We start from the raw sequence: 10754 nt of genomic DNA on the forward strand, positions 1-10754 counted from the left end.
GTGCGTGTATAGGCTCGCGACGAGCTGGCTCGTTAGGCCCGTTTTTTTACGGGCTAAAAATACTTGAGCCCGACTCACAAAAATATGGGCTGGCTCGTGAGCCAGCCCGCGGACCGAGCTCATTTTACATCCCTAAGGAAAAGGTCGTAAGACTCGTTTAGATAATATAAAAATAAACGTTTTCAGTAGTGTAATTGAATAAAATATAGAAAATATTTTCAAACCTGGAATTTTCTACAACCCAAAAAAGTCTAACTTTTTCGAGATAACTATTATCTCCACAAAGGCAAAAAAAATATAAAAATTAATTATAATATTTATGTTTATATTATATATTTAAAAAGAAAAAATATTTAACATTATCTATATTATGCAAGTACCATGAAATGCAATGAATGTATCATATCCTATATTATTATATGACCAACCGGCAACCGTTCGTCGGTGAATCACGCTTTCGTCTATGATACAAAATTTCTGTGTACCGTCTGCATAATAATGTTATAATGATAATCATAATCGTCTATGATACAAAATCCATAGAACTGCAATGCATTTCCATGTAGATGTATGGACCGTAAATGGTGATTAGAGTATTGAAATAGATTCAGAAGAATTTTATTATTTATTTTTAATCTATGAAAATAATTCGTTTCTCCTAATTGTAGAAGGAAAAAAATTCCTCTTAAATTGTTTACAATTCCCAATAAGATAAGAGCCATGAATATGATAATTTCTGGGAACATTTACTCGAATAATTAGACATGTTAATTACAAGATAATACCAAACATAATTTGGATATGTAGCCGACGAGTCGCCGCGTCACTGCCAGGTAAGCAAAGAAAATCGCCATCCAACAAAAAGTCGGAAAGAAACGTGCACCGCGACACATGGGATCCCAAAATGTAAGTAGTTATCCACCGTACGATTTGACCCTGCTTCCAAATCTAGTTTCACCGACCAAACGGACGATCCAGATTGATTTACCTACCAGGGGATCTTTTTCTCCCTAGTACTAAATTTTTTTCCCCAAACAAAACTTGCTCACGTTTTTTTTCTTCATACGGATCTTTTTATTAACAATGCCTTTTTCAAGTTCTTTATAATACAGTAGATCAAATCGGGAAAAAAAAATCCATATACATGTAGATAAACACAAATATCAAATTCCATAAATGCATTGTTTGATTGAGATGATACAGATTTCAAATATATAGAGGGGAAAATTAATTTGGAACCCACCCAAGAAAAAACACGACTTCAAAAAATTACATGGCTAAAGATAAGAACTCCCCGACTAATTAAGACAACCAAATAAGGCCTACACAGTTTTGTTGGGAATTGCGTGAACGATGATACCATGATGAACCCATCCCCCAAAAACAGAGCACCAAAAATAAAAAAGAAAAAAAGATGAAAAAAAAAACAGAGATAAATGGGGGAAAACCCTGTCCTAGTTCCAACCTTTTCGGAGGTCCGTGTACACAAGTACTTCCCATGCCGAAGCCACTGGATCAGATAAAAATCTTTCTTTTTTAGAAAAAAAATCACGACCATAAAAAACGGCAATTTTTGAGGGAGAGGAAGGAAGTTTCGGGGGTTTGTCTCTTCGGGTGGGTCCATCTCGTCAAACATGCAGATAGATGCATTGCCTCTATCACCTATAAATACTCGCTCTTTGTTGTTATCCGAGAACCATCCAAGCCACATTCGCTTGTGTTTTTTTCTTCTCTCTCTCTTGGATTTTTTTTTTCCTTTTTTTCCTCCGAGATTTCTCTTTGTTTTCCTCTCAAATCTAGATTCTTGCGGGCTATTTCCCTCCCTAGATTACTGGGTTTGTACACCTTCTGATTTTTTTTTCAAAAAATCGTAGATCTAAGAGATGAATGCTCTAGCTGCGACGAGCAGGAACTTTCGCCATGCAGCTCGAATCCTGGGCTTGGATTCGAAGATCGAGAGGAGCCTTCTGATCCCATTTAGGGAGATCAAGGTTTGAGCTTTGAACCTCATTTTGCAACATGACCGAGACATAGAGAGCAAAGAGAAAGCTTTCACCTTTAAGACTTTTATCTTTTTGGGTTGCTTGTGAAACCTGTCTTGTCTGCTTGCTTGGAATGCGTTTTCGATTAGAGTATTTTTTCCTGCGCTGTGATCAGGTGGAGTGCACCATACCCAAGGACGATGGAACTCTGTTTCGTACGTTGGATTTAGGGTTCAGCACGACAATGCTCGTGGACCCATGAAGGGAGGAATCAGATATCACCCTGAGGTTCGATCTCTCTCTACTTTTGATTTGGGATTCAATCTTTTGCAAGGATCTTTCAAGGGTCAATGCTTTGTTTCTTAAAAGTTTAAACTTTCGCTTTTGGATGGTTGCCTTTTTCTCTCTCTCTTGTTACTGAAATTTCTCCTATTCGGTTGCAGTTTCAGAATATCATTTAGTTGTCTTCCTGATAATGCTTTTTTCATTTGAAAGTTTGGGTTTTGAATTGAATGAAGTGTTTTTTAAGCTAATCTGGTCTTGAAAGATTCTTGCTTTGCCGCTTCTCGCAATCAAAGAACCATCATTGAAACTGAAACTGTGCGTGTATATATATATATGTATATATCATTGGAATGTTTGTTCTGTTGATGATGAAGGTGGATCCAGATGAAGTGAACGCCTTGGCTCAGCTGATGACGTGGAAGACGGCAGTAGCCGACATTCCGTACGGAGGAGCAAAGGGCGGAATCGGATGCAGCCCTCGGGACCTGAGCTTGAGCGAGTTAGAGCGTCTAACTCGTGTTTTCACTCAGAAGATACACGATCTGATCGGTATTCACACCGATGTTCCTGCTCCCGACATGGGCACCAATGCTCAAACCATGGCTTGGATTCTTGACGAGTACTCCAAGTTCCATGGCCATTCCCCTGCTGTTGTCACCGGAAAGCCCATTGTAAGTCTGTACATACATATGATTTGTTTTCTATTACCATTGGATCGTTTTGGTTAAGTTTTTCCATGATTCCATCCCGCCCGGCCCGGGCTGTAGTATCTTGGTGGCTCACTCGGTAGAGGGCCTGCCACTGGACGAGGCGTTGTCTTTGCCACTGAAGCTCTTCTCGCTGAGTACGGGAAATCAATCGAGGGCTTGACTTTTGTTATTCAGGTAATACCGAAGTCCAAACCCGAATGCATCGTCTAGTGAAAGAACGGAAAAGATAAAGGGAAAGAATGGGAATGGCAGGGTTTCGGGAACGTGGGGAGTTGGGCGGCGAGGTTGATCCACGAGAAAGGCGGCAAGGTCATCGCTGTGAGTGACATCACGGGCGCCGTTAAAAACCCTAACGGTATCGACATCCCGTCGCTGTTGAGGCACAAAGAATCCACCGGGAGTCTCAAGGACTTTGATGGTGGAGATGCCTTGGATCTCGACGAGTTACTCGTCCATGAGTGTGACGTTCTCATACCCTGCGCTCTCGGCGGCGTCCTCAACAGGTCCTAAACCCGATCCATCCTCTCTCTCTCTCTCTCTCTCTCTCTCTCTCTCCCTCTCTCTCTCTCTCTCTCTCTCTCTCATCAATGCAGTCCTGTCCTGTAGGGAGAATGCAGGGGACGTGAAGGCGAAATTTATAGTAGAGGCAGCAAACCATCCGACAGATCCAGAAGCAGATGAGGTTTGTGTGCTCCTGTCCTGTCCTGTCCTAACCTGTGAATCCTGCAATGACAGAAGTCGGCAAACTGTTTTTTTTTTTTCAGATACTGTCGAAGAAAGGAGTGGTGATACTGCCGGATATATACGCAAATGCGGGAGGAGTGACGGTGAGTTACTTCGAGTGGGTACAGAACATACAAGGGTTCATGTGGGAAGAGGAGAAGGTGAATCTGGAGCTGAAGAAGTACATGACTAAGGCCTTCCACAACATCAAGTCCATGTGCCATTCCAATTCCTGCAACCTCCGCATGGGCGCTTTCACTCTCGGGGGAGCCACTCTTCTCCGCGGCTGGGAAGCCTAGAAACATGAAACATTGAATGTTAAACCATTTGGTATTCAAAAGAAAGAGAGATACCGATCGAAAAAGTTTCAGGGTTCTTTGAGTTTGGTTGTTTTGCAAGGGCGGATTCCATTGCATTTTTCATGTCTTAATACTACAAGTTTTCAAGAAGTGTGTAGATGACATTGTTGGTACAGATCTGACATTCCATGTCAACTCGTTTGAGTATATACAGGGAGTAGCTGTGTGTGTGTGTGTGTGTGTGTGTATATGAACGCATCATTCTCAACGACAGTTACAGAAGAGAGTGAGAAAATGGAGGGTATTTCTTCAATCGAAAGGATCAATCCGAGGGTCATGCTCGCTCGCCATAGCCATTCCAGTGCATAGGCATGTCGGACACATCACCTGGAACACCAAACATCAATTTAGTACTATCCATGTCTTAAGGGGTGTCTCGTGTCACCATTGGCGTTCTTTCCGGACCTCGTGTCTGTACCTTTCCAGATCCTGAACAGTTTGGACATCTTTCGGTTTTGGGTTTAGACAAAGGTTGATCCCCACCGTCAACAGTTGATACCTGTTCTATAAGAACAAGGGCACCAGTGTTCGAGCAACGAGCACATGCTAGATACCCTGTATTTAGATCCATTCCCTTAAATCATGAGAATCTGATTCATTTTTCGAATTTTGAAGCACCGGAAAACAGAACAGATTGAGGAGTGATTTACCTGTTCCAAGACAGTATCTGCATCTTTTATGCTCCTGCTGCTTCACATTGTTTACTTCAACCACCATCAGAGCCGAGATCACGCCAACAGCTCCACCAGAAAACGATGCCACTATCGGATCAACTTGACTGGATTCGGGTTTGGGGGGGGGGGGGGTTTCATTTCTTTTTCCTTTGCAAAAAGCACATCAGATAACTAAGCCTAACCTTAATTGCATAGGTAGATGGACGCTGCGAATGAAATCAACATACGATGTGCCTCCTATACCCAGCTTCAGCTCAAGCTATTGGTACACCAAAACATATTAGATGAGACAAGAAACAGACTATTTGGTCATTCGAAACTCGCAGAAATACTTACAGTAGGTGCTAGTAGGCCACCGAAGAGGATAATCCCGGCAATAAGCGAAAAGCAAGTTGCATAGTAAACTCTCAAATTGGCAGCACTCTGAAATGAATGTTTACAGATCAATTGAAATCTTAGACTAAAGCAAAAAAGGACCCATTTTTTAGCAGCAAAGTGATGAAGAAAACTCACCAATGGGGGTAAGAACGGAATGAACGATGGGAAATTAGAGAGTTCAATATCTTGCTCTTCACTCGTGATACCGAGTTCCGCGTTTTTGATCCTTTGTTGTATTCTCAGCCTCCGGACCTGTATATTGAGACAAGAACATAATCTACTCAAAACAGGAAGAGATATAAATGCAAAAGGACTGAAGACAGCAGAAGAAAGCATTTACATAAGTTGTCGTCTGGTTACAATCTAAGGGTTTTTACCAAATCCACCAAAGCAATCAAGATGGAAGAAAGTCTGCTACAACTTTTCATGCTCACCTCTTCCATGTGCAAGAAAATCTTGTTTCGACGGCTTCCAATGTTGTCTCGAATCTCTTGCAGTTCCATTTTGGCAAAGTCCTGCACTGTTTCAGGCCCTTCTATGATACAAAATCTGCACAAATCAATCAATAATGGAACTTGTCACGCACTATGAATCGGATCATATTCATCTAATTAAGTTTCCGATTCTAGAATCTTCATCGAAGCTCGCGATCCCAGAATCCAAGCAGATTTCAAAAGCAAATTGGTCATTTCCTGATTGAAATTCTTTGAGCAACACCAAAATCTAACCCGAACATGAAGCCGAAACAAGGATCAAGGAACAATCGGAAGATATTAACGTGAAACCCTGATTCAGATTACCCGGCGGCCGTTTTCTCCGCGGATTCCGAGTCGATCAAGGGAACTGCAGACGAAGATTCCGGCTCCACCGCCATTGATCGCCATCTCAATCTCCGGACACACCGGGAATTGCACAGAAGATACGGCTTGGGCGGGAAGGATAAGGACAAAACCTTACCCAAACAAGACATCATTCAAATCCTCACGAACCATTTCTCTGCAATGCTGCAATGGACTTGTTTGAAGATGGCGACGAGAACAGCCACGTGGCATGTTTATATTGTCGTGGTATTTATTATTTATAGATTTTTCTTAGCTCCAAATGAATTGAAAAAATAAATAACATATAACTTTTACAAAAATTCCATTAAATTAAAATAGTTAAACTATAAAACTTTCATATAAATACCTACTTTTAAAAATTTTATATAAATACCTAGACTTTAAAAAAAAATCCAAATAAATATAAATTTCAAGTATTTTTTAAATAAAAATATGTGATATTATTAACGTATTTTGAGTTTATTTGGAAATTTTTTAAAAGTCTAGGTATTTATATAGGATTTTAGAAAAGTTCAGGCATTTATATGAAAATTTTGTAGTTCAGTTATTTATATAAGATTTTTATAAAAGTTTAGCTATTTATATACGATTTTTTTAATAAAAAAAAAGATAAACTGTGTTCGTTGCAAAAAAAAGAAAATTGTAATATTTTGTGTTATGGAAAAAGTTAGGACGGATAAATTATTTTCCTGTTTATGTATTGTCAACTTTGTTATATATTTAACAAATATGTCAATAATGTGAAAATATATATTATATTAGTATCATTTAAACTAAAAAAATATCAACGCTGCACATCTATATATATATATGTATGTATGTGTGTAATTTTGTTCCTTTTTTGCACTCGAAAATGCTGTTTAATTTATAGGAAAGTCTTTGTTTTTTCCATCTGGGTCATTTTTAAAATATATTAATTACGAAAAAATGGGGAATATCACCATTTCTATTCTAACCACATATATTGTGCCACATGCAGATAATGGGTGGAGAAATGGGGTTTAGTAGAACTGGGCCATATTCAATTGGGTTGGATCCAATGCAATTAAAGTTGGGCCCTGTTTCCATTCGGCCCATACAGTTACCCGAATAAAACGGTGCGTTTTATGACACTAGGTGACTAATTTGATTAATAATCCAACCGATCCAAATCGAATAACGCATAACTACAATAAAACCTGATTAGATATAAAACCGAACCGAAAAAAATTAATGAAAAAATCATAAATTTCTTTTAGAAAATGAATATTTTTTATTATAACCGAATAGAATTCAATATAAAAACCGAATGATTATAGTTTTTTTTCAAATTGAAATAACCAAATCCGAACTGAAACTCGATTCAGATCTTATCTAATGCCGCCATTCTCGTACGCACCAATAATAAGGCAGACCGACCAATAGGGTTTATACATTTTGATCATTACTATTCTATACATGAATAGAAAATGAAATATACACTAATTATTAGAAAATAGAAGGACATACATAATAAAACAAATAAAAGTTTATCCAACTCGGAGGATGATCTAAGTGACTCACAAATTGTTTTAAATGAAGAAATTAATTAAATACCATTTTTTATGGTTATAAAATTTCAGTTAGTGTTTGTATTTTTGTTATTCCGCTAAGCATTTAGATGAAAATTAAATTAATATAAATGAAAACATTGTTAGGCAAAGTGATTATCCGCCTAAATAACTAAACTTGTCGTAAACCGATTACTACACCACAGTTTATGAAATCCTTTTGCGACACAATATAACTCGTGTTCCGATTCATGCACTATATATATATATATATAGAATATCAAAGAAAAAATAACTTATTCGTATTTATTCAAAGAGTATGGTGTCTAAATGTGAACTCATGCTCTTGTTTACACTACAAAAAAATCACCGAATTCCAACGGATTTTCCAACGGATTTGTCCGTTGGAAATTTTCCAACGGATTTTCAACGGTTTTCAACGGCGTTTCAACGGCGATTTCCGTTGAAAATGCCCGTTGGAAATTTTTAACGGAATTTTCAACGTATTCAATTGAAAAATTGGGTTAAAATTTCCAACGGTAAAATCAGTTGGAAATGTCCAACGGAATTTCGACGGATGTTGGTTAGAAAAAAATTCCAACGGATATCGGTTGGAAATTGTTTTGGAAATTTTAAAACAAATTCCAACGGAATTCCAACGGATATCATTTGGAAATTTTTTTGGAAATTTTAAAAAAAAATTCTAACGGAATTCCAACGGATATCGGTTGGAAATTTGGATTTTAATTGAAAAATCAATTGAAAAATCTAATATATATATTTATATATGTATATATAATATATGAATTTGAATATGTATATACGTAAATATATATACATATATACGTATAAATAATTGTATATATATATGTATATATATGTATATATGTGTATGTATATATAAATATTTTTATATATATATTTATATATTTTTATATATATATATATATACATGTATTTTATATATTTATACGTATACATATATATATATATACAAATACATGTATATTTTATGTATATATATTTTTATATGTACAAATATAATGTGTATATATATGTATATATATATTGATGGATATGATGCTCTAGAATGATCATACGATATGAGAACGATGTATGATACGATGTATTTATTGGATGAATACATTATTTATTATTTATTTTGCATATTTGATAAATAATGATAATCCATGGATCGTTATGTACGATCCTAAATTCCTTAGTCGCTTGTCATTGTGGGAACAATGATGAATTAAGACTAACATGAGTCGTGATGGATGATCATAATGATGATCATGTGTATTGGATACGGATCACGGTCATGAGTACTTGTTTGGAACAAGTAACTGGATGACTCGCGTGAGATTGTCGATTGGATATAATCCTTGACTTGAATCTCATTTGATGGTTCACTTTGGATCCTCAGACCTGAGATGTCTATTGTATCCATCATGACGAGTAATGTACTTTGACTGCGTCAAACGTCGTCTTTAACCGGATGACTATAAAGACGGGGCTCGGGTATATTACGAATCATGTATTGGATAGTAGATAGTCAAGATGAAACTTTGTCCCTCTCGAAAGAGAGAGATATCGCTTGGGCCCGTCGTAGGAGTGAGACTGTAGAAATGTGTGGCCACACAATAGATGAATGTCATCTGTAATACCCCGATTCCCGTATAAATTATTTAAATTATTTTCGGGAATAAGAAGAGGGTTAAACAAGGCGAAAATATAGAGAATATTTCAACGAAGATCTAGAAGAAAACGACACTCGATTTGACTGAGAAACGAGGAAGTTATGAGCAAACGAAAACTGAGTAGAACCTGGAAACTCGTAATTCACAAGTTATTCGAGGTACGGACGTTTCGAGTTGTACCTCATCATGTAAACATGAGTTTCCAATAATCTATTGATTGGACATGAAAGAGGATGTTCCAAGGAAGGTGTAGAAACAAACGGTGCGCGATTCGGGTAAGAAACGAGTGAGAACGGAGCAATCGAAGTCAGCCAGGACGGACCAGAAATGCAGAACGGACGGACTGCTAAAGCGGAGCGAACGAACCACGAACGAGCGAGGAGGTGGGCCGAAACTAGGCCCAGACCGTCCGTTCCAAGACTAGAACGGACGGTCCGCTGAACAGAACACGCAAGTGGCCAACTTGCTGTCTTGGGACGCATTTTTCTCCGCGTTCCTAGGACCCACCGGCGTCAACCCACCGACAAAACGCGTCGAGGCATTGCATGCTCGACCTTGGGCCTGGGCTTGAGCCCATTCCACCTCCCTCTCGCAGCATAAACCTCTCCCAAGGTAGGGATTTCACCATTTTCGGACAAAAACAGAGAAAAGAGAGGGAGAGGAGAAACAGAGAGAAAGGGGCGAAAACCAGGGAGAATCGACACAAGGGAAGCTCGGGAAAACAAGGGGAGGCATCCCTAGAGTGTGTGAAAGAGATTTTCGGCGAGGATCAGACAGGAAAACACCACGAGATCCCGTCAAAACCAGATCTGAGCTGAAACAGAGGTGAGTGGCTTGAGTTACATCTGTGTAAGCTCGTTTTCATCGATGTGATTGTGTTATCTCGATGATTTGCTGCTTGTATTGGTTGTAGGAGATTTCAATGGAGATTTAGCAACAAACCACGCATGATTTGGTTGAAAAATGAGTGAGATATGATTGAATGAAGACTGAAGAAAAAACAGGAAATTTAGAACGAGAATCTGTCTTGCCAAATTACGAATCCTTTTTCACCGTGTTACTGAAGTAATTCAATAATTGGTTGCTTGGGCTAGATAGAGGACATTTCAATGAACATTTAGCAACAAACGGAACTGAATTTGGTTGAGAAATGAGGGAGATATGGCCAAACGAAGTCGGACCAGAAAGCTGTTTTTCGCGAGAACGGGGCTGGAACGGACGGTCTACTGGACCGGACGTTCTGGAAGTCCAGAACGGACGGTCTGCGTTCCAGACTCCAAAAAATTGTCCCGAGAGCCCCGGGACAGTATGGGACCCCTGGAACGACCGTTCCACACCCTGGACCGACCGTTCTAGGGTACGGAACCCTTTTTCGGATGATTTTCGAATCCCGCGTGCGTGAGATGTGTGATTCAACGATGCGAGTGACTCGTTGCGTGATTATACTGGGTAGTTTGCATGGCGTTAATCGGTATCTCGGTCGGGACCGAATACCGCGATACGCGTGATTGTATTGGGAAGATATGCACGTTGATTGCCATGTTTGTAGCTCACTCGTGCGACGAGTGCAGC

At 38.8% G+C, this 10754-nt stretch overlaps 2 protein-coding genes across 3 annotated transcripts; one reads left to right on the plus strand and one right to left on the minus strand.

Moving 5' to 3' along the window:
* The first annotated feature begins 1645 nt into the window (after positions 1 to 1645).
* On the plus strand, positions 1646 to 4174 carry LOC104818299 (glutamate dehydrogenase 2-like). Its single transcript, XM_010547825.2, is given in 8 exon segments — positions 1646 to 1991; positions 2158 to 2188; positions 2191 to 2270; positions 2642 to 2938; positions 3035 to 3151; positions 3230 to 3480; positions 3584 to 3659; positions 3742 to 4174. Coding segments are annotated over 8 exon segments (1218 nt in total). The 5' UTR covers positions 1646 to 1883; the 3' UTR covers positions 4000 to 4174.
* LOC104818298 lies at positions 3964 to 6148 on the minus strand. 2 transcript variants are annotated; one of them, XM_010547823.2, is made up of 9 exons: positions 5912 to 6148; positions 5546 to 5660; positions 5247 to 5363; positions 5070 to 5156; positions 4916 to 4992; positions 4710 to 4837; positions 4478 to 4614; positions 4278 to 4386; positions 3964 to 3995 (listed from the first exon to the last, which is right to left on the minus strand). In XM_010547823.2, the coding sequence occupies exons 1-8, from the start codon at positions 6082 to 6084 to the stop codon at positions 4309 to 4311; spliced, it is 912 nt and encodes a 303-aa protein (XP_010546125.1). In that variant the 5' UTR covers positions 6085 to 6148; the 3' UTR covers positions 3964 to 3995; positions 4278 to 4308. The 2 variants fall into 2 exon arrangements, with proteins under 2 accessions (XP_010546125.1, XP_010546124.1); XM_010547822.2 differs by lacking the exon at positions 3964 to 3995 and having other exon boundaries at positions 4159 to 4386.
* Between the last annotated feature and the right edge of the window lie 4606 nt (positions 6149 to 10754).

The sequence above is a fragment of the Tarenaya hassleriana genome, unplaced genomic scaffold, assembly GCF_000463585.1.
Source record: "Tarenaya hassleriana unplaced genomic scaffold, ASM46358v1 Cleome29, whole genome shotgun sequence".
NCBI classification, from domain to species: Eukaryota; Viridiplantae; Streptophyta; class Magnoliopsida; order Brassicales; family Cleomaceae; genus Tarenaya; species Tarenaya hassleriana.

Bases quoted from the DNA above. Each gene is read 5' to 3' on its own strand.
- LOC104818298 (XM_010547823.2), bottom strand. From the start codon at position 6,084: ATGATGTCTTGTTTGGGTAAGGTTTTGTCCTTATCCTTCCCGCCCAAG. The intron at 5,364-5,545 runs GTGAGCATGAAA...CTCAATATACAG, and splicing joins TTTTCTTGCACATGGAAGAG to GTCCGGAGGCTGAGAATACA. The intron at 4,838-4,915 runs GTTAGGCTTAGT...ACCCGAATCCAG, and splicing joins CATCTACCTATGCAATTAAG to TCAAGTTGATCCGATAGTGG.